At 38.5% G+C, this 22,773-nt stretch overlaps 1 protein-coding gene across 18 annotated transcripts in view; it reads right to left on the bottom strand.

Moving 5' to 3' along the window:
- MAP4K3 (mitogen-activated protein kinase kinase kinase kinase 3) overlaps positions 1-22,773 on the bottom strand; it is a 208,625-nt gene that overhangs the window by 129,261 nt on the left and 56,591 nt on the right. For all 18 annotated transcript variants that reach the window (XR_011426116.1, XR_011426112.1, XR_011426106.1 and 15 more), the window contains one exon: positions 14,676-14,733. Coding sequence is in view for 4 of the 18 variants with exons in the window: in XM_023619173.2 (XP_023474941.1) it covers positions 14,676-14,733 (58 nt within the window). In the remaining 14 variants the exon portion in view is untranslated. The remainder of the gene's footprint in view (positions 1-14,675; positions 14,734-22,773) is intronic.

Raw genomic sequence — 22,773 nt, 5'->3', positions numbered from 1 at the left:
AGCCCCACTATAACTACCTTTGTTCAAATCATCTTGCTAATCCTCAAATTGCCTTTTGGAGCAGACTACTGTTTGTGACTCCAACATCCATTCTCGCCGCCTTCTTGGATACAGAGCCTCCTAGCTAAAGACCACATTTCCCAGCCTCTCTGGCAGTTGTATGGCCATGTAAGTAAGTTCTCAGCAACAGAAAATGAGCAGAACTGGTGTGTGACTTCCAATCTCACTTGCTTCAAAGAAAAGGTGCTGGCCTTAAAATACCTCCGTCTCTCCTCTTGCAAACTAAACACGGACACACCAATGACCTAGCCTCACATATGCAGGTGGATGAGTTCTCTATACTGACGGCATAAAATGGAAGGAACATGAACCCTTGAATGACCTCATGGAATAGAACTGAACAACCAACTTGGGCTTACCTCAGAACCGTTACATAAGAGAGAAATAAATGTCTATCTTGTTTAGGTCATTTTATTTTGTTGTTGTTATAGCAGTTAACCTGAACCATAATGTTAAAATATCTGGGGCTGTGAATCATAGAAGGTTATTAGGAAGAAGACTAATATTTAGCTTATGTTTTAAAAGATAACTGGCAGTAATGTGGCAGATGTATTGATATGTGGGTTAATACTGGAAACAGGGAGACTGTTAAGACGTATATTGAGAAAGGCAGTAGGGTTCCGGTTAACCACTGTAACAACAACAAAAGTCAACAAAAGTCGAGTGAATATTAAATATATACACACACATAAACAGTGGGAGTGGGCAAGCCTTTCGAAGCATAAAGAAAAATACTGATAGATTTAGCTACATAATAACTGAAAACTTATCTACATCCAAAAGTCATATGGAAATTTTAAAGGCATACCAGAAAAAAATTACAACTTATAAAAAAAAGGATTAAAATCCCTAATAGAAAAAGAGCTTTTAAGAAAAGTCTAATACAAGATAAATATCTCAATAGAAAAATGGGCATCCTTTGATCTCAAGGGCCATCAAGAAACTTCTCTCCATCCTCAAGCTCTTCTCTAGGTTCCCTTCACTTTTATGTTCTAACTAAAACCTGGCTGTCCCCCAAGGACTCTGCTTCCTCTTTAGTATATTCCACATACTGCAGGACCTAGAAATGGGGTAGATAGCCTTCTCCATCCTCGCTGTTGCTTCCAAATACCTCTCCTTCTTTCTCCTTCAAAAACCCAGCCTCTCCTGAAGTGCTTGCCATCACAATGTATCACCTCTTACCCTTCCTTGCAGCTGCAGTTCTGGAATTCTTAGCCATTCCCCCTCACATACTGATACTACAAGGCACCTGCCTCATTCTCTCCTCCAACAGTTCTTTTGTGCATCATTTTCGGTGACCTCAACATCCTCTCAAATGATCTATCAAAACACCCCAACCTCTTGAATATCTGACCTGCTCCGCAACAATCATCACCACTTCAGGTCGCATGGGCATGCATTAAATGTTGTCACCTTTCATAAATGCATCATCTTTAAAATCTCTATTTCAAGTAATTCATTCAGATCATCCAATCTTTCCAGGTGACTGACTAATTCTCCCCCTACACCAATTTTCCTATCTCAGAGGAATGATCTCATTGACCTTAACAATTTTTACTATCCACCCCACCTTCCTGTCCTTACTTTCCTTCTTACTCAGCCCAGATTCCATGTACCCGCACTATAACCACTCCCTTACAAACACTTTAACTCTCAAAACCCCTCTCTCTCCATTATACTTGCCAAGCAGAACTATAACAATGATAAATCCCAGCTATCCTTTTCCCACACCTGTACCTGAGCAATAGCTACATACTAGACTCACTTTATACTTACAGTTTCCAATTTTAATGGGTCACTTATCAATGCCAGACAATCCTACTGCACTTATCCCACTATATATATAATTTTCCCACTTTCCACAATATATATCACCGTCCAATCTCCAAAACTATTTCACATGTTTTATCTCACTGCTAACTCTCCAATACACCCTCCAACTTTGACTCTGGGCTAATAACCATGTCCTATAGTTAAAAAAGGAAAATGGGTACAATCAGATAAGAACCCATCTTCCATCAGTTCCACCAACCTACCTGCATACATACTCATCGTCTGCCTTATCTCTTCTTAAACTGAATCAATTCTCCTTGCTCTTCGACTTTACCTTGGATCCCATCGCTTTTCATTTTCTCAGACTTTATTCCTGGAGTTATCTGCATTATCTTTTCCAACATCAGTTTCTTCTCTACCGGTTCATTCCCCCTGGCACAAAACATAACTTAGTATCATACATCCTAGAAAAACCCTCCAAAGGTCCTGCTCCAGCTGATGCCCCATTTCTCTGCTACGCATTTCAGCAAAAGGTTTTGAGAGGAGACTCCTTCTTGTTATCTGCAATTCCTTTCCTCCCATTATTTCCTTAACTAGCTCAGCTGTCCACTGATCTGACGTTATCAAAGTCACCAAAGTCAATGCTCAATTCTCAATCCTCGTCGTACTCTACATCTCTCAGCATCATCTGACACAGTTTATATCTCCCTCCTTCCTGAAAGACTTTATTCTATGGGCTTCCATAACAAACCACTCAGCAGGTATTTTCCTATCTAATTGGCTCCTCGTAAAGTTTTCTTTGCTGGGTTCTCCTCCTTCAGCAGACCTCTAATATTGGAATCACCCAGGGTTCTAACCTCAACCATCCTCCTCTTCTCTGTGTCTTCTTTCTCCCCAAATTACCTCATCTACTCCCACAGCTTTAAGTACTACCTATCCACTGATGACTCTCAAATTTGTATCTCTAACCTAACTTCTCCCAGGGCTCTAGATGCATATGTCAAACTGCCTATTCAACATCTCCAACTGGACATGTAACAGACATCTAAAACATACATACATTATTATATTTTAGTTCATGAAATTACTTATTTACATGTTTACTGTCTCTCTCAAATAAAACAGAAGCTTCTTCAGGGTAAGAGTCTTCCTTATTTACCACTATTTGTCCAACACCTAGACCAATGCCTGGCAAATAGTAGACAATGAATAAATATTTATTAAATGACTGACATGAACAAGTTTTCACAAAATAAGTCCAAAAAGTATATGGGGGAAAAAGATACTGAATTGCTAGAAGACAAAGAAATGCTAATTAATTAGCAATAAGATACCAATTTTTGCTTAATAGAAAAGATTATTATAATGATACCCTTTATGGGCAAAGATATGGGGGGGAAAACCCTGGAAATTTCAGGGAAAACCTTCCTAGCATATATCTAAACTCTTAAAAATGTACATATCCTCTGACCAGATAGGAATTTTTCATAACCAAATAACCATGTGTACAAGGACAAAAGATATCCTTGTGGGTATATGGTAATGTTGTTTGTAACTGTGAAAACTTGCTTTAAAATTATTAGGGACAGATGAAATAACTGTCATTTATATAATTGAATACTATGCTGCCAACTAAAAAATGGTGGTACAGAAATATTAACATGGAAAAATATTCATAAAATGCTTTTCATATGAAAAGCAGATGTACAAAATAAACCCATTACACATTGCTAAAATACTCATATACATGTGTTTCTATCTGTGGTAGGCCATGGCCAGGCCTGCTACAGCTCTGAAGACATAGTAAGAAATGGAACACAAAAATACAGAATGGTGTCACAACAAACAATCGCCTTTTTTAATAGCAGTTACACCACTTGCTGAGTATTGATGACATCCCTCCCCAAGCCTGATGGTATAAATATGGCTGACAGATTACACACTGCACTGACCACCAGTTTGGGTTACCTCTGTGAGGACCTGGAGAAGCACTGGAGAGCTGTACCCATCCACATGCATCCTTATCTTAGTCATCCTTTGCAATGCTTGTTTTCTGGGTCAGCAGTAAGAAAGCAAATTAAGCTGATCCCTAATTAGTATATTCTTGCCTATCTTTGAACTCTGATCACCCCTTTGTGGTCTGCATAGTTAAGTACGTGTGTCTGTGTGTATATATGTGTGTGGGCGTTTGTACATACACACACAAAAAAATCTGGAGAAAATCAAGAGTTGACAGTGTTTACAAAAGTGGTAGAATGATGACTGATGTTTAGTTTCCTCTTTTTGTTTAGCTGTATTTTTTACATTTATTACAATGACCAAACTGTCCTTGCAATTTAAGTTTAAAAAAATGTTATAAACCGATGGTTAATCAAAAGACAATTGAGAAAAGCAGCTATAAGTTAAAGCCACATGAAGAAGGTTAGAAGCCCCAGTGAGATACTCAGACTAACTTTATATTTAAATAAATAATTTTGTCCAAAAGTCTAAATAAGTTTTCATTTAGCTTCAGGTTCAAACTGGATATCAGTTGTAAAAAAAGAAACAAAACAACAAACTTTGCATGCAAATTCTTAAAATTCATCACGTTACACTTGACTATTTCAGATTTAGGTGTTGTTTTTCAAAAAGTCAAAGACTGGTCATCAGAATTCTCTTTTAGAAAAATGTGAACATAACACCACCATGAAGTTGTCCCCTGCACCACATTTCAAATCAAACCTTAATTTTACTAATCCTCTAGAGCTAACTACCAATTCCCAGAACACATTAAATGAGACTACAGGGAGGCAAGCAGCAAAATCCACACTGAAGGAAAAATTCTACAGAACAAATAACCAAGTTTCTTCAATAAAAAAACTGTAAGGAAAAAGATAAAAGAGATGAAGCAGGAACTTACAGATAAAAAAGAAATTCGAGGAGGCGGGACCAAGACAGCGGAGTGAGTGGTCTTCTTTGTCTCTCCCCCGTCGAATCCACAACTAATTGGACATTCACCGATTAACAAAGGATATCCAGATAGCATCTCGAGATGCCTAAGAGTCTCGTGCTACTACACATCGGAAGGTGGACGGACTTCCCCCCCCGGGAGGAGGTGGAAATAGGTGAAAACTCTCTGACCCCCGACCCCCAACCCCCCGACAGCCTAGTTCCTGCGGGAGGCTCTCTTCCAGTGGACTCCCCCATAGCATGGCCACACACCAAGGGCAGGAGTGTGCACTCACCAGCGGAGTGACAGTGGAAACAGGTGACAACAGCCCCACCCAAGCCCCCTGCGATTACACCTAAGCCCAGGGGGAATGCCCAGGGTCCCGCACCCACCGACAGGGAAGGCCTCCGCTCACCGTTAGCAGGGAGGCCATGCCCAGAATCCAAGACAAAGGGAAACTCCCAGTGGGTGGATCCCCTGGCACGGCACAAGACGGTAAGCTGCCGCTGGGCTCATGGTCTCCGGTGCATGGATCAGTGCAAGGGGCGCCCGGACTTCCCGTAGATGTGCTTGGGGACACGGTTGGAGCTCCAGCGCCTGGCTCTGCGGCACGGGGGAAGGCTCCAGGGTCCCGCACCTCCGTGGCAGGGAAAACCTCTGCTTGCCATTAGCAGGGAGGCCACGCCCAGAATCCAGGACAAAGGGAAACTCCCGTTGGGAGGATTCCTCGGCATGGCACCAGACCATAAGCTACTGCTGGGCTCACGGTCTCTGGAGCACGGGTCGGTGCAGGGGGTGCCCGGACTTCCCATGGATGCGCTTGGGGACTGGGTGGAGCTCCAACACCCGGCTCCGCAGCCCTGGGGGAAGCTCCAGGGTCCTGCACCCCCCAGCAGGGAGGGCCTCTGCTCATCATTGGCAGGGAGGCCCTGCCCAGCATTCGGAACATCAGGAAGCTCCCTAGAGCACAATTCCCCACAAGGCAGCAGCTTGCAAGCCACCGCCAGGCCCATGGACTCTGGCCGTGTCCCAGACGAGGCAAGGGGCTCCCAGAGATCCCGTGAGAGTGGAGTGTGGCAGAGTGGGGCTCCAGTGAAACGGCTATGTAGCCCAGGGGGGAACTCCAGGGTCCTACAGCAGCCTCAGTGAAAGCCTCTGCACAGCACTAGTGGAGAGGTCCCGACTGGCAATCGCAAGGCGGGAAGGCCCTGGGGCAAAAGTAGCACAGCTAGGCGACCTAACGACAGACTGAAGAAGATACATAGCTCTGCTGGGACCTATAGTGGACAAGTGTGATCTTGTGGGCTCTGTTAGGGCCAAAGCGGCGATTATAGGTGATCCTGCTCCTGGCTGCTGGGAAAGCCCACAACTCTGCTGCAGCCGACAAGGAGGGAGCGTGTCTAAGTGGGCTGCAACAGTAGGCACCAGCAGCCTGAGGCCCCCTTGCGATTGCCCCCACAACTGACGAGGGACCCCACAGGACCACTGTGACTACGAGGAGGGGTCCAGGTCCAGTCATTAACAGCTGATGGGGTTCCTGGTTAGTGCAGTCTAAACAGCTGACCCCCCCGCCACACCAGTCGCAACAAGCGGAAGCAGCGACTAAACTCTATCTCTATGCGGAGGCACAAATCCACGCCATCAAGCAGTATGAAAAAATATATTAAATCTCCAGAACAGAAGGAAAATGATAAGCACCCAGAAAACAATCCCAAAGACAATGAAATCTACAACCTAAATGACGATGATTTCAAAACTGCCATTATTAACAAACTCAACGAGTTAAAAGAGAATTCAGATAGACAACTCAATGAGTTCAGGAGCTATGTCACAAAAGAGCTTGACACTATAAAGAAGAACCAACTAGAAATACTGGAGATGAAGAACACAATGGAGGAGATTAAGAAAATTCTGGACTCTGTGAACAGTAGGGTCGATAATATGGAGGACAGAATTAGCAATTTGGAGGAGAGGAATATAGAAATGCTGCAGACAGAGGAGGAGAGAGAACAAAGACTAAAAAGAAATGAAGAAACTCTTCGAGAATTATCCAACTTAATTAGGAGATGCAACATAAGGATTATAGGTATACCAGAGAGAGAAGAGAAGGACAATGGGGCAGAAGGCCTGTTCAAAGAAATACTAGCTGAGAACTTTCCAAACTTGGGAAGAGAGATGGAACTCCATGTGACAGAAGCCAACAGATCTCCAAACTTTATTAGTGCAAGAAGACCAACCCCAAGGCATATAGTAGTGAAACTAGCAAAAGTCAATGACAAAGAGAAAACACTAAGGGCAGCCAGGCAGAAGAAAATAACTTACAAAGGAAACCCCAGAAGGCTATCAGCAGATTTCTCAGGAGAGACCTTACAGGCTAGAAGAGATTGGAATGAAATATTCAAAACTCTGAAGGACAAAAACCTGCAGCCAAGAATACTCTACCCAGCGAAAATATCCTTCAAATACGATGGAGAAATAAAAACTTTCCCAGATAAATAAAAGTTAAGGGAGTTCATCGCCACAAAACCTCCTCTTCAAGAAATGCTCAGGAAGAACCTCATTCCTGAAAAATCAAAAAAAGGAAAGGGGTTACAAAATCCAGAACAAAGGAGATAAACAGAAGGACCATAACACAAAGTAACAGCTCTCCAACAGGACAAAATGCAAAAGAACTGGAAAACAAGTGATAAAATGGCAACAGTAGGCCCCCATGTTTCAATAATCACTCTAAACGTGAATGGATTGAACTCTCCAATCAAAATACACAGAATGGCAGGATGGATCAAAGAATAAGATCCAACAATATGATGCCTCCAGGAAACACACCTCAGCCCCAAAGACAAACACAGACTGAAAGTGAAGGGATGGAAGACAATACTCCAAGCTAATAATGAACAAAAGAAAGCAGTTGTTGCCATACTTATATCAGACAAAGTAGACTTCAAAGCAAAACAGATAAATAAAGGCAAAGAGGGGCAGTATATAATGATAAAAGGGACACTCCACCAAGATGACCTAACATTTATAAGTATATATGCACCTAACACAGGAGCACCAAAATTCATAAAGAAACTTAACAAAACTAAAAGGAGACATCAACAGCAATACAATAGTAGTAGGGGACCTCAACACCCCATTAACACCAATGGACTGATCATCCAGACAGAAAATCAACATGGAAATTGTAGAATTAAATGAAAAATTATATCAGAGGGACCTAATATATATAGGACACTGCATCCAAAAACAGCAGGTTACACATTCTTCTCAAGCACGCATTGAACATTCTCAAGGATAGACCATATCTTGGGAAACAAAGCAAGCATCAATAAGTTCAAGAGGGGTGAAATAATATTAAGCATCTTTTCTGATCACAATGCTATGAAACTAGAAATTAACTACAAGAATAAAGCTGGGAAAGGGCCAAAAATGTGGAGACTAAACAACATGCTACTGAACAAACAATGGGTTATTAAAGAAATTAAAGAAGAAATCAAATATTATCTGGAGACAAATGAAAATGAAAACACACCGTACCAAATTGTTTGGGACGCAGCAAAGGCAGTCCTAAGAGGGAAATTCATTGCAATACAGGCTCACCTCAATAAGCAAGAAAAATCTTACATAAACAACCGTAAACGACACCTAACGGAATTAGAAAAAGAGGAACAAACAAAGCCCAAAGTCAGTAGAAGGAGGGAAATAATAAAAATTAGAGCAGAAATAAATGATATTGAAGCAAAAAAGACAGTAGAAAGGATCAATGAAACAGAGTGGTTCTTCAAAAAAATTAACAAAATTGACAAACCCTTAGCCAGACTCACTAAAAAAAAAAGAGAAGTCTCAAATAAATAAAATTAGAAACGAGAGAGGAGAAATCACAACAGAAACCGAAGAAATACAAAGCATCATAAGAGAATACTATGAAAAACTATATGCCAACAAATTGAACAACCTAGAAGAAATGGATAAATTCCTAGACTCATACAACCTACCCAAACTGAATCAGGAAGAAATGGAGAATCTGAATAGACCAATCACAAGTAAAGAAATAGAAACAGTAATCAAAAACCTCCCCAAAAATAAGAGTCCACGACCAGATGGCTTCTCTGGAGAATTCTACCAAACATTCAAAGAAGATTTAATACCTATCCTTCTCAAACTATTCCAGAAAATAGAGGAAGGTGGAACACTCCCCAATACATTCTATGAAGCCAACATCACCCTGATCCCCAAACCTGACAAGGACAACACAAAGAAGGAAAACTACAGGCCAATATCACTGATGAACATGGATGCAAAAATCCTCAACAAAATTTTGGCAAACCGAATACAGCAATACATCAAAAAGATCATACACCACGATCAAGTAGGATTTATACCAGGGACACAGGGATGGTTCAACATCCGCAAGTCAATCAACATGAGTCACTACATTAACAAAACGATAAACAAAAACCACATGATCATCTCAATAGATGCAGAGAAAGCATTCGACAAGATCCAACATCCATTTATGATAAAAACCCTCAATAAAATAGGTATAGAAGGAAAGTACCTCAACATAATAAAGGCCATATATAACAAACCCACAGCCAACATCATACTCAACAGACAAAAACTGAAACCCATCCCTCTCAGAACAGGAACAAGACAAGGGTGCCCACTTTCACCACTCTTATTCAACATAGTACTGGAGGTTTTGGCCAGAGCTATTCAGCAGGAAAAAGACATAAAAGGAATCCAAATAGGCAACGAAGAAGTAAAACGCTCGCTGTTTGCAGACGACATGATCTTATATATAGAAAACCCCAAAGAATCCATAGAAAAACTATCAGAAACAATCAACAACTACAGCAAAGTTGCAGGGTATAAAATCAACATACATAAATCAGTAGCATTTCTATATGCTAACAATGAACTAACAGAAAAAGATCTCAAGAACTCAATCCCATTCACGATCACAACAAAAAGAATAAAATACCTTGGGATAAATTTAACCAAGGAAGTGAAAGATCTATACAACGAAAACTACAAGACCTTCTTGAAAGAAATCGATGACGACATAAAGAGATGGAAAGACATTCCATGCACATGGATTGGAAGAATAAACATAGTTAAAATGTCCATACTACCTAAAACAATCTACAGATTCAACGTTATCCTAATCAGAATTCCAACGTCATTCTTTACAGAAATGGAACAAAGAATCCTAAATTCATATGGGGCAACAAAAGACCCCAAATTGCCAAAGCAATCCTGAGAAAGAAGAACAAAGCTGGAGGCATCACAATCCCTGACTTCAAAACATACTACAAAGCTACAGTAATCAAAACAGCATGGTACTGGTACAAAAACAGGTGCACAGGTCAATGGAACAGAATTGAAAGCCCAGAAATAAAACCACACATCTATGGACAGCTAATCTTTGACAAAGGAGCTGAGGGTCTACAATGGAGGAAAGAAAGTCTCTTCAACAAATGGTGCTGGGAAAACTGGACAGCCACATGTAAAAGAATGAAAATCGACCATTCTTTTTCACCATTTACTAAAATAAACTCAAAATGGATCAAAGACCTAAAGATTAGGCCTGAAACAGTAAGTCTTCTAGAAGAGAATATCGGCAGTACACTCTTTGACATCAGCTTCAAAAGAATCTTTTCGGACACCATAACCCCTCACACGAGGGAAACAATAGAAAGAATAAACAAATGGCACTTCATCAGACTAAAGAGCTTCTTCAAGGCAAGGGAAAACAGGATTGAAACAAAAAAACAGCCCACTAATTGGGAAAAAATATTCACAAGTTATTTATCTGACAAAGGGTTAATCTCCATAATATAGAAAGAACTCACACAATTCAACAATAAAAAATCAAACAACCCAATTACAAAATGGGCAGGGGACATGAACAGACATTTCTCCAAAGAAGATATACAGATGGCCAATAGACACATGAAAAGATGCTCATCATCACTAATCATCAGGGACATGCAAATCAAAACTACACTAAGATATCACCTTACACCTGTTAGAATGGCAAAAATTTCCAAAACCAAGAGTGACAAATGTTGGAGAGGCTGTGGAGAAAAGGGAACCCTCAAACACTGTTGGTGGGAATGCAAAATGGTGCAGCCACTATGGAAAACAGTATGGAGATTCCTCAGAAAGTTAAGAATAGAAATACCTTATGACCCAGCCATCCCACTACTGGGTATCTACCCTAAGAACCTGAAATCAACAATTCCAAAAGTTCCATGCACCCCTAGGTTCATTGCAGCGTTATTCACAATAGCCAAGTCATGGAACCAACCTAAGTGCCCAGCAACTGATGACTGGATAAAGAAGATGTGGTATATATATATACAATGGAATACTACTCAGCCATAAAAAAGGACAAAGTCGTCCCATTCACAACAACATGGACAGACCTTGAGAGTATTATCTTGAGTGAAATAAGCCAGACAGAGAAAGACGAACTCTGGATGACTCCACTCATAGGTGGTAGTTAACATATGGACAAAGAGAACTGATCAGTGGTTGCCAGGGAAAAGGGGGGGTGGGGGGAGGGCACTAGGGGTGAAGTGGTGTACCTACAACATGACTAATAATGATGTACAACTGTAATTTCACAAGGATGTTAACTTTCATAACCTTAATAAAAAAAAAAAGAAATTCGAGACACATCAACTAATTGCAATGTGTGGACTTTATTTATTATTAAGAAGCTACTATTAATATTGTTAAGAGATGATAGTGGGATTGTGCTTTTTTTTAAATAACTTTATTAAAGCATATTTCAAAATCATGGAATTCATCCATATCAAATGGACAATTGAATGATTTTTTTAGTAAATTTACCAAGTTGTATAACCATCACTATAAATCAGTTTTAGAATATTTCCATTATCCCAATAAGATCCCCCATGTCCATTAACTGTTAATCCACCCCTGCCCCCCTAACACAGCTGCCACTAATCCACTTTCTGACGCTACAGATTTGTCTTTTCTGAAGATCTCACATAAATGGAATCATACAATATGTAGTCTCTAGTGTCTGGCTCCTTTCACTCGGCATGGTTTTTAGGTTCATTTATGTCAAAGCATGTATCAGTAGTTTATTTCTTTTTTATTGCTAAATAGTATTCATTGTATGGGCATATTTTATCTATTCATTTACAAGTTGATGGACAATTAGGGTGTTTCCAACATCAAGCTATTATGAATAATGCTGATATGAACATTTTTCTGTGAAAACTGTTGCATTGGTAGATACAGAAGAGTGGAATTGCTGGGTCATTACAGCAAATTTATGTCTAACTTTTTAAGAAACTGTCAAATTGCTTTCCAAAGTGGATGCACTATTTTACATTCCCACCAGCAGTGTCTGCGGGTTCCTGCTTGTGGTTACATTTTGTGTTCTTATTCTTTAACCATACATGATGAAATATTAAGGGCTGAAATGATATGATATTTTGGATCTGATTCAAAATTATCAATAGAAAGAAGGAGGGTAGTGGGTATAGATGAAACAAGGTTGGTCATATCTTGATAACTGTACAGAAGGTAGTAATAATAATAGCTACTTACTACTTACTCTGTGCCAGGCACTACTTTAAGTGATTTCGATATATTAGCTCATTTAATCCCTACAACAATCTTAAGAGGAAACTACTATTATTATCCTCATTTTAGAGATGAGAAAAGAGATCCAGAAAGCTTAAGCAGTGTAGTCAAGCCAGGACTAGAATCAAAGTAGCTTCAGAGAATGTGCTCTTAACCACTGAAACCATACACTTCAAGCTCACCAACAAGTAAACATTTCTCACAGGATATAAGCAAATTAAAACAAAGAAATTAAATACAAAAATTCAGGTTTCTTCTATGAAAATCTAAGTAGGGAAGCCAATCTTAGCTAAATTTAAGTGTATAGCACATATATGGTAATAGCCCCTGTTATCTCTGGGTAAAATATAAATGATTTTTCTTTTCTCTTTTTATTTAATTGTGTTCTCTACTTTTACTACAATGATCAATATATGTATGGCAGGGTTCAAGATTAACAGTATAACAATGTGAACACTTCATTAATCAGAAAACAAATGACTTAATGAACAATAAGGTTTTTCAAGTTCCTTTTTTTTTGAGGAAGATTATCCCTGAGCTAACATTTGTGCCCATCTTCCTCTATTTTACATGTGGGATGCCTGCAACAGCATGGCTTGACAGGCAGTGTGTAGGTCTGCACCCAGGATGGGAACCGGTAAACCCTGGGCCACCAAAGTGGAGCATGCGAACTTAACCACTACACCACCGGGTAAGCTCCATCAAGTTCCTAATTTTTTAAAGGAAATTTTAAGATGTACTGAAAGAGTACTACGTACCAGGCCTGAAGTTCAGTGCTATGGACACAAATTTGATTAAAAGAAAGGCAATTCTAGAATGACAATATAGCTCTGTAAGTGCTATAACACAGCTATTCTTGCAGAGGAGTCACCTGATCAGACCAGGAATCAAGAAAGGCTTCCTGAAAGAGATGGCACTAAACTGATTTGAGGGAATAATGTACGTACAAACTACTTCTAATTAGAGATTATTTCATCAAGTAACACAGCCACTTCTAAATGGTTAAAAACGAAAGCCCTGCTTCAAACGCCAAATGGCAAATTTTCCTTTATCTCAGATTTCACCAATTTCAAATATCCCACTTAAGTTTCTTGTAAACTAAAGATAAGAGACTCAGAGAAAAGAAAAAAAATTTTAGACTATGCAAAATCTGTAAATATGTATAACTGAGAAAGTTTTTTTAATTCATTATATTTCAGTGTGATTTGATCACAGTCAACATATCTTTCAAATTTCACCTCAATGCACTTCTCAAAAGTCTACCGATAATCCAAATCAGGGGTGGGCAAACAACAGCAGCAGGTGGCCTGGTTTGCTAAGAGTAGTTTTTTAGCTAATAATGCTCTTCCATTTTAAGAAGGAGGAAGGCGAGAGAGGGAGAACTGTATACAAAATCCACATGTGGTTTACAAGGCCTAAAATATTTCACCACCTGACCTTTTACAGAAAAAGTTGCCCACCCTTAAAAAAAAATTGCTGAGCGAACTTCTGCTCATACCGAAGCTAAAACTTGTTTCACCAATAAATTCACAGAATCAGTTTGCAGTGGAAGAAGCCATCAGCAAGGCACTATCCTTGCTCTAGAACTCAGTCTAGACACTAGAACAATTACTTGCCTATGGTGGGAGGGAGAAATAGAGGGAAGGGCTTTTAAAGAGAAGATTTAAAAAAAAAAAGAGAGAGAATGTAGTTAGCTCAGAAAGATGTGCGGTTTGCAGGGGGTGGAGGGAATTCAGGGATAGAATACAGCTGAAGCAGACCAAAAATATGGAGTAGTCCTAGGGGCTTTCCAATAAGCTGCTCAAGTTGGAAAGTAACCATTATGATATTAACGACCCATGAAATGTGAGAGTTAGGTGTACTGAGAAAACTGAGACTCAGAGAACTGAAGTTACTCGCCTGAGTTTACAGAGCAAGAAAGTGGGACACAAGGAACTGGACTATAACCACCCAAATCTCAGTTTAGTTCTTTCCACTGCATCAAACTGCCCCCTCTCCACAGGACAATATTAACCTGGAAATATACCACTCTCAATTTGTGACAAATTAGCTTGAGTTCAGAGGGAACAAATTCTCTTCAGGAGGTGCCCCCTCTTTCCCAATTTCTAGTCATTTTTCAGGGAAGTATTGAGCAGGGTGTCTACAGGTCTTAAAGAGGTAGAGGCAAGAGTAGACACCAGTTCTTTCTCAGAAGATGCTGGGAACAAGACCAAACATCATTAAAACAAGCCTTAAAACTATCCAGTGGCTTACAGCAATAAGAAACATCAAATTTCAATTAATTTACCTGGTTCCAATTTTATTACTTTAATTGCTGCCAATTCACCAGTGTTAACATTCCGTGCCTAAAAAAGAAGAAAAGATAATTGTGAAAAAAGTTTTCATAAAAAAACTTTGTCATTTTAGCTTACTGTTTATTTCCAATTATACGAAAATATTTTTAAAGCAAGAGCTACTAAAGTGATTTACATTTATAAAACAAACAGTATATGCTTCATAATGAATTTCAACATTACTGTATAAATTTAATAATGGTGATAATTATAATAGTTAATACACACACAGACCTAAGTATGTGGCAGGCACTATTCAAGTGTTTTTATATTAATTCATTTAATCCTCACAACAATCTTAGGTGGTAGGTACTAATATTATTCCCCATGTTGCAGATGAGGAAACTGAAGCTCAGAGAAGTTAAAGAACTTGCCAAGGCCATTAGCCAGTAAGCAACAGTGCTGGGATTCTAACCCAAGCAGTCTGAATCCAAAGTCTGAGCTTTTAAGCATTATACTCTATTGCCATTTATTCAAAACCTGGTTACAATTTTGAATTGATTAACTAGCCTTAAACTTTTAAATTTAAAAACCTCAGAATATGAAAAGCTAATACAATTACATAACTATAAAAACAGCCCTCCTGCATCTGTTTAAATACACCTGATGGTACAATCAAGTAATTGCAGTTCAATAAAAACCAAATATATTTTTACAAGCTACATATTAAAAATAAAAATCACTTAAAAAAATCAATCCATAGGGCTGGCTCAGTGGTGCAGTGGTTAAGCGCGCACATTCTGCTTCGGTGGCCCGGGGTTCGCCAGTTTGGATCCCGGGTGTGGACATGGCACCGTTTGTCAAGCCATGCTGTGGTAGGCATCCCACATATAAAACAGAGGAAGATGGGTACGGATGTTAGCTCAGGGCCAGCCTTCCTCAGTAAAAAGAGGAGGATTGGCAGCAGATGTTAGATCAGGGCTAATCTTCCTCAAAAAAAAAAAAAAAAATCCATAATATTAGATTGCTGGTATTACAACTGTAATTATGTATAAATAAGCAGAAACTGTCAATCTGTACAAAAATGGTAATAATTCTTTGTCAATTTAAAGTGTTTTAGACTTCAATCAGAACTTTCAAAATATTTTAAACTGTTATAACTGTTTATAATATTTAAACTATTAACTAAAACTTAATAATTTTTGTATCAACCAATGAAGACCAATTGATGCAATTTCCTGATCAGAAAAAGATTCATTTGTGTCACCAGAATTATTCTTAGTTGCAACATGCTCTTATTAAAATAGACTGCTGAAGACGAGTGAATCACTCACAAGGGATAATAAGAGCATTCACAGGGGAATCCTTCTAAGAATACTGAGGCATTAAAAATATCAGCCAAGGATCTAGGAAGGTAGATATGGCACACAGTCATTGCTGAAACATAATATTTAACTCAAAGAAGAACAAAAGTATCAAATGATCTCCCCATACAAATTAAAAAAAAATTAAAAAGAAATTTGCAAGGAAAACTCATTTCTCCTGAAAAAACCCCCATAACTAATGAATACTTATGATGCCAACTTATTACAGGAGGTATAAAACAGATTTGAACAGTTATTTCAAACTAAACTTAATTTCCATTAAATGAGACAGATATTTCAAATAGGGATAGATATTTATTCCTTTCCCTAGGATGAGAAGATACACATATATGATGAAATAGAAACAAAATCAAGACATCATTCTGGGCACATTTTGTAAAGGGAGGCAGAGTGTACCTGTAAAATACCAAGGTATGTCACATCAATGTTAGTCACAAATTCTCTCAAACACTGTCACAACTATTTGCCTTTCCTAACACTTTGATCTTTTCTATTAGGCTCCTCCTTGATACTTACTCTGTTCTTTAACCTGCATCTTTTTTTAACACTTCTCCAAATAAAATAAGACAAGATGCTACTCCAATTCTCAATTAAAAATCCTGCCATGGTTTTGTTTTCTGTTTACTGAAAAGCAATTCAGAGTAAGCATGATTTCACTATGGAAGAGCAGAGAAAACATGAACTCATAGAAAGCTGGGATGATTATTTTTATAGCAGAAATTTTGTTCCCAACTGACCACAAGAGGGCTCACTCTCAATAGACAACACAAGTTACACCGAGTCCAAAATGGCTGCTGTACACAATGTACTCTTCTAAAAATAGATTTACTAATAGTTAACACCAGCACATATTTAACAAAAAGACTTGTGACAGTAAACTACTAAGTAGTTTACTTAAGTCAATATTTACTATAGGCTTGACTTATGAATACAATTTTTCAAAATTCAAATCAATCCAGAATTTTCTAAAGGTTAACAAGAGTTTTTAAATTATGACTCTTTAGAGTCATTAAGAAAACAAGACAGCTAAAATGATTACTGTTCTTTCGCCTTGTGAAATATTTTCCAATATGTAACATTTGACAGGATTAGGACAATTCATAAAAAGAAAGGAAGATTTAAAAAATCCTCAGGAAACGAATTTCTGAGGTTTTCCACATCAAAATCCATGTTTATTAATGAATAGGTCTTTAAAGTATTATGGCTCATCAAGAATCTTGGTCTTCTGGCTAAAATAAATCACATTTTCCTGTCTCTAAATTTACAATGGTCAAGGGTACATACTGAGGTAAATTTTAAAATGAATATCTCTATTATTGTGTAACTGCTACTGTTTTTCTCAATCACCTAGAGGAATTTATTAGAAAAAAATGAGAGTATGGTAAGTATTTTAAAATATTGCCATATATAAAGTTAAAATTTTCTAATTCAGCATCAGTAAACATACAATCTCCAGACTTGCTCAGAGCAGAAAACTGAGGCTAAATATTTTAAGCACGCAGACCTCGTCTTCTGCCACATCACTGATTTACCCCTGTTCTTCACACGCCCTGAAAGTGATGTTCAGTTCACGGAGTTCTTGAGTTTAAAACTCTTCAGGAGCATACATCATTGCTTTAAAGACAAAAATTCAAGTTCCTTATCAGAGAACTTAAATTTTTTACTAAATAGAATACTTTTTATAACAGCTTTATTGGGATAAAATTCACATACCATAAAGTTCACCCCTGTAATGTAAATGGTAGTGATATTTAGTATATTCACAGTGATGTAACCATTACTACTATCTAATTCTGGAGCATTTTCATCACTCCAAAAAGAAACCCCAGACCCATTAGCAGTCACTCCCTATTCCTCCCAGTCCCTGTCAACTACTGGTCTACTTTCTGTCTCTATGGATTTGACTCTTCTGTATCTTTCATATAAATAGGATCATACAATATACAGTCCTTCGTAACTGGCTTCTTTCACCAAGCATAACATTTTCAGGCTCATTCATGTTGTGGCATGTATTGGTACCTTATTCCTTTTATTGCTGAATAATACTCCATTATATGGAAATATCACATTTTGTTTATCCATTTATCAGTTGAAGGATATATGGGTTGTTTCCACTTTTTGGCTATTACGATTAATGTTTCTATAAACAATAGTGTATAGATTTTTGTGTGGACCTATGTTTTCAATTCGCTCGGATACAGAACTAAGAGTGGATATGGTGAATCATATGGTAACTCTACTTTTAACTTTTGTTGTTTTTGTTGAGGAAGAGTCACCCTGAGCTAACACCTGTGCCAATCTTCCACTATTTTGTATGTGGGTCACCGCCACAGCATGGCTGATGAGTGGTATAGGTCTGTGCCCAGGATCCGAACCTGTAAACCCAGGCCACTAAAGTGGAGCGCACTGAACGTTACCACTATGTCACGGGGCCAGCCCCTATGTTTAACTTTTTGAAGAACTGTCAAACTGTTTCCCAAAATGGCTGCACCATTTTACGTTATCACCAGCAACATGTGAGGGTTCCAATTTCTCCACAGCCTTGCCAATATTTGTTATTGCCTGTCTTTTTTATTTTAGCTATCCTAGTGGGTGTGAAGTGGTATCTCATTGTGGTTTCACTTGCAATTCACTAAGAACTAAGGACGTTGAGTACATTTGCACATGCTTATTGGCCACTTGAATATTTTCTTTGGAGAAACGGCTGTTCTATTCTTTGCCCATTTGTAATTGTGTTGTCTTTTTATTGTCAGTTTGTTAAGAGTTTATAGATCCTGATATAAGTCTCTTACCAACTACATGATTTGCAAACATTTAATCCCATTCTGTGAGTTGTCTTCATTTTCTCTTTGAAGCACAAGTTTTGTGGGGTTTTTTTGAGGAAGATTAGCCTTGAGCTAACATCTGCTGCCAATCATCCTTTTTTTCTGAGGAAGACTGGCCCTGAGCTAACATCTGTGCCCATCTTCCTCTACTTTATATGTGGGATGCCTGCAACAGCATGGCTTGCCAAGCGGTGCCATGTCCGTACCCGGGATCTGAACTGGCAAACCCCAGGCTGTCCAAGCGGAACATGCAAACTTAACCACTGCGCCACTGGGCAGGCCCCAAAGCACAGGTTTTTAATACTGATGGAATCCAACTTATCTATTTTTCGGTGTTTGTGCTTTTGATATTGTAGCTAAAAAACCATTGCCTAACCCAAAGTCAAAGACTTTTTTCCTACGTTTCCTTCTAAGAGTTTTATAGTTTTAGCTCTTCCATTTAGGTCTATGATCAATTTTTAGTGAATTTTTGTATGGGGTCAGGTGGGACTTCAATTTCATTCTTTGCAGGTGGATATCCAGTTGTCAAATACAGCATCTTAACCATAAAACCCTTTACTATCTGGTCCTTGTTTGTCCTTCCAGTTACTCCCTAATTTGCACTTTATGTTCTAGCCAAATTAAACAACTTGCCATTCCCCAGTGCGATCTGCACTTTTGCCCTTTGGCACATACTGTCTGGACAAATGCTTGCTCCAACTCCCTCCTCTGGTCTAATTCCTTGACATTCTTTAAAACTCAGCTTAGATTATCACTTCCCACAAGCCTTTTTCTTGACTCCTATTCTGGTTTAGGCATCCCCCTCACACACTCCCATAGATCCTGGGTGACCTTTCTCAAATGAGAGTGGGTCTGGTAAGGAAAATCCTGCAGATCTAGAACTGATCCCAGTTTAGAGGGGCTCTTGGAAACTATTATGTTTCAAAGCTATCCCAGAATTCAGCTTGGTTCTGTCAGCCTTTTAGAGGCCATTCATATTAAAATTGGTTTGGCAAAGGATTTTTCTGAGATGATTTCGGATTGCTGAGTTACCTCCAACAATCAGAAAAGTATTCCTTGAGTATGAGTGGTAGTAAATAACATGATCAAGAAGCAATCCTTAAGAGACAAAAAAAAAAGTGCTAGGTACTATATATAAAGTGAATTGGAGACAGTCATTATCAATAAAAAATCTGACCATCTATTACCAAGCACCATGGGGTATTCCAAGCTTACTATTTAGAAGGGGGCATCCAATGTGAATATGAAGAAAGATTCTTAAATTCAAAGTTTAGTCCTGGGTCTACCAATAACAAGCCTCTACCAGTAACCTGGCTCTCCCACTAACAGTGTCTCGTCCCCAATTCTCTCCCTCCAATTTAAAAAAGCAATGAAGTAAAAGACAATTTCTAAGGTTCCTTCTAATTCTAAAGTCAATGTTTAAATCAAATAATTTAAGTCTAAATTAACAGATTCCAAATATGACCCAGCTGGCTGGTTATGTAAGAATCATATGAGGAATTTAAAAACAAAACCAAACAACAAGAAAACAGCACCACTGATTGTGAATCAATAGATTTAGGACAGAACCCAGCAATCTGTATTTAAAGCTACTGAGGGACTTCTGACGCTCAGTCAGGTTTCGGAACCTGGTCTAAGGTACTGTGACATTTGAGCAAAATATAAATACCAAATTCTAAGTCTGAAAGGGGTGTTTCAGAGATGGCTTTATGAAGGAGATACCATTTAAGCAGAGGTTTGAGAGATGGGCTGGATTACAACAAACGCAGAAGAGGGATGGGAAAGAGGGCACAGAAAGAAAAGCATGAGCAAAGGCACAGAGACAGAAAACACAGGCTATTTTAAATGTATCGGGCAGGCCAAACCTCAGGGTGCCTCCCATATAATACCCTCTTTCGGCGGGAAATGGCTAACCCACAGCCCCTGCTGAAAGAATCATTTTGTTAGCTTTTCCACAGTTCCTTGGACTAGGTATGAGCCTACCACAAGAACAACCAATTTATAGGAAGACTGACAGTGAGGGTGACATACATCCTGGTTTGCCTAGGACACTACCAGTTTATACCTACTGTCCTACCAGAATTAAGAGTGCCCAATTTCACTCCCAAATTTACAATTAAATTTAATCTAATTTGAATGATAAATTATAAGGTCACTCCACCAATAAACCTTGAGCTGACTTGAAAAAAGGAAATAGGCCAATCAGATTCTTTAAAATAGGGGTCAGAAAACATGCCTGTTTTCATAAATCAAGTTTATTAGCCATGTTTGTTTAATATTTAAACAATATTTGTCTATGGCTGCTTTCACAATACATTTGGTAGTGCTAAAGAGTTGAGCTGAAGACCATATGGCACACAAATCCTGAAGTATTTACCGTCTGGCTCTTTACGAGAAAAAGTGGCTGACCCCACCTCTAGTACAGCACTGTCCAAAAGAACTTTCTGCATTGACGGAAATGTTCTATATCTGCACTGTCCAATACAGTAGCCCCACGCCACATTAAGCTATTGGTCAATTGAAATGTGGCTAGTACAAGTGAAGAATTTAATTTTATTTCATTATTTGTGTATTCAATAAAATACTTAAATTTGGAGAGGGTTAAAAAAATTTTTAATTGAGGTATAACTGACATAGCATTGTATTTGTTTTAAGTGTACAACATAATGATTTGATATATGGATATATTGCAAAATGATTACCATAATAAGTTAAGATCCATCACCACACATAGTTAATTTTTTTCCTTGTGATCACAACTTTTAAGATCTATTCTCTTAGCATCTTTCAAATATATGGTACAGTACTAACTGTAGTCACCATGCTGTACATTACATCCCCACGACTTATTTAGACTATAAATGGAAAAAACCGACTTTTAAAAATAAATTTCCAGTAGTTTTAACACATGTACAGATTGTGTAACCACCACCTCCATCCGGAAACAGAAAAATTTCATCACTGCAAAAACTCCCCCTGGAAGTTCTTTTCTCCCCTCACCCCAGCCCCTGGCAACTACTGATTTGTTCTTTACCATTGTAGTTTTGTCTTTTCAAGAATTTCATATAAATTAACTCATTCATTATATAACTTGTTGAGACTGTCTTCTTTTACCAAGTTGCTGTATGTATCATTAGTTTGCTTCTTTTTACAGTTGAGTAGTATTCCACTGTATGGACATACCACAGTTTATCCACTACCAGTGAAAGGATGAATCGACTGTTTTCAGTTTCTGGTGAGTATTAATCAAGCTGCTGTAAACATTTGCATACACATTACTAAAATACCCAGGAGCGGGGATGGGTCATATGGTAGGTGTACGTTTAACTTTATAAGAAATCAGCACAACTCCTTCTAGAATGGCTGTATACTGGTCACTTCCACCAGGAACATATGAGAGTTCCAGTTCCACATCCTTGCAGTAGGTGGTGCCATACTTTTTAATTCACTCATTCTAACAGGTTTATAATGGTATCTCACGGTGGTTTTAGTTTGCATTTCCCTAATGGTTAATGATGCTGAACATCTATTCATGTGCTTATTAGCCATCCTTTGCTGACATGTCTTCTAGACTTTTGTCTAGGTTTTAATTGGGATAATTTTCTTATTGAGTTTTGAGAGTTCTTTATATATTCTAGACACAAGTTTTTTGTCAGGCAGATGATTTGCACATGTTTTATTCCAGTCCATGGCTTGTCTTTTCATTCTCTTAATAGTGTTTTTTGCAGAGTGTTATGGACTGAACTGCATGCCCCCCAAATCTGCATATTTAAGTCCTAACCCCCTCCCACCCCACACCTTAGAATGTGACTGTATTTGGAGACCGGGCCTTTAAAGAGGTAATTAAGGTTAAATGAAGCCATATGGGTAGGCCCTAATCAAATACAACTAGCATACTTATA

Source organism: Equus caballus, chromosome 15 (genome assembly GCF_041296265.1).
Source record: "Equus caballus isolate H_3958 breed thoroughbred chromosome 15, TB-T2T, whole genome shotgun sequence".
NCBI lineage: Eukaryota > Metazoa > Chordata > Mammalia > Perissodactyla > Equidae > Equus > Equus caballus.
This window is presented reverse-complemented; position numbering and strand designations above follow the sequence as displayed.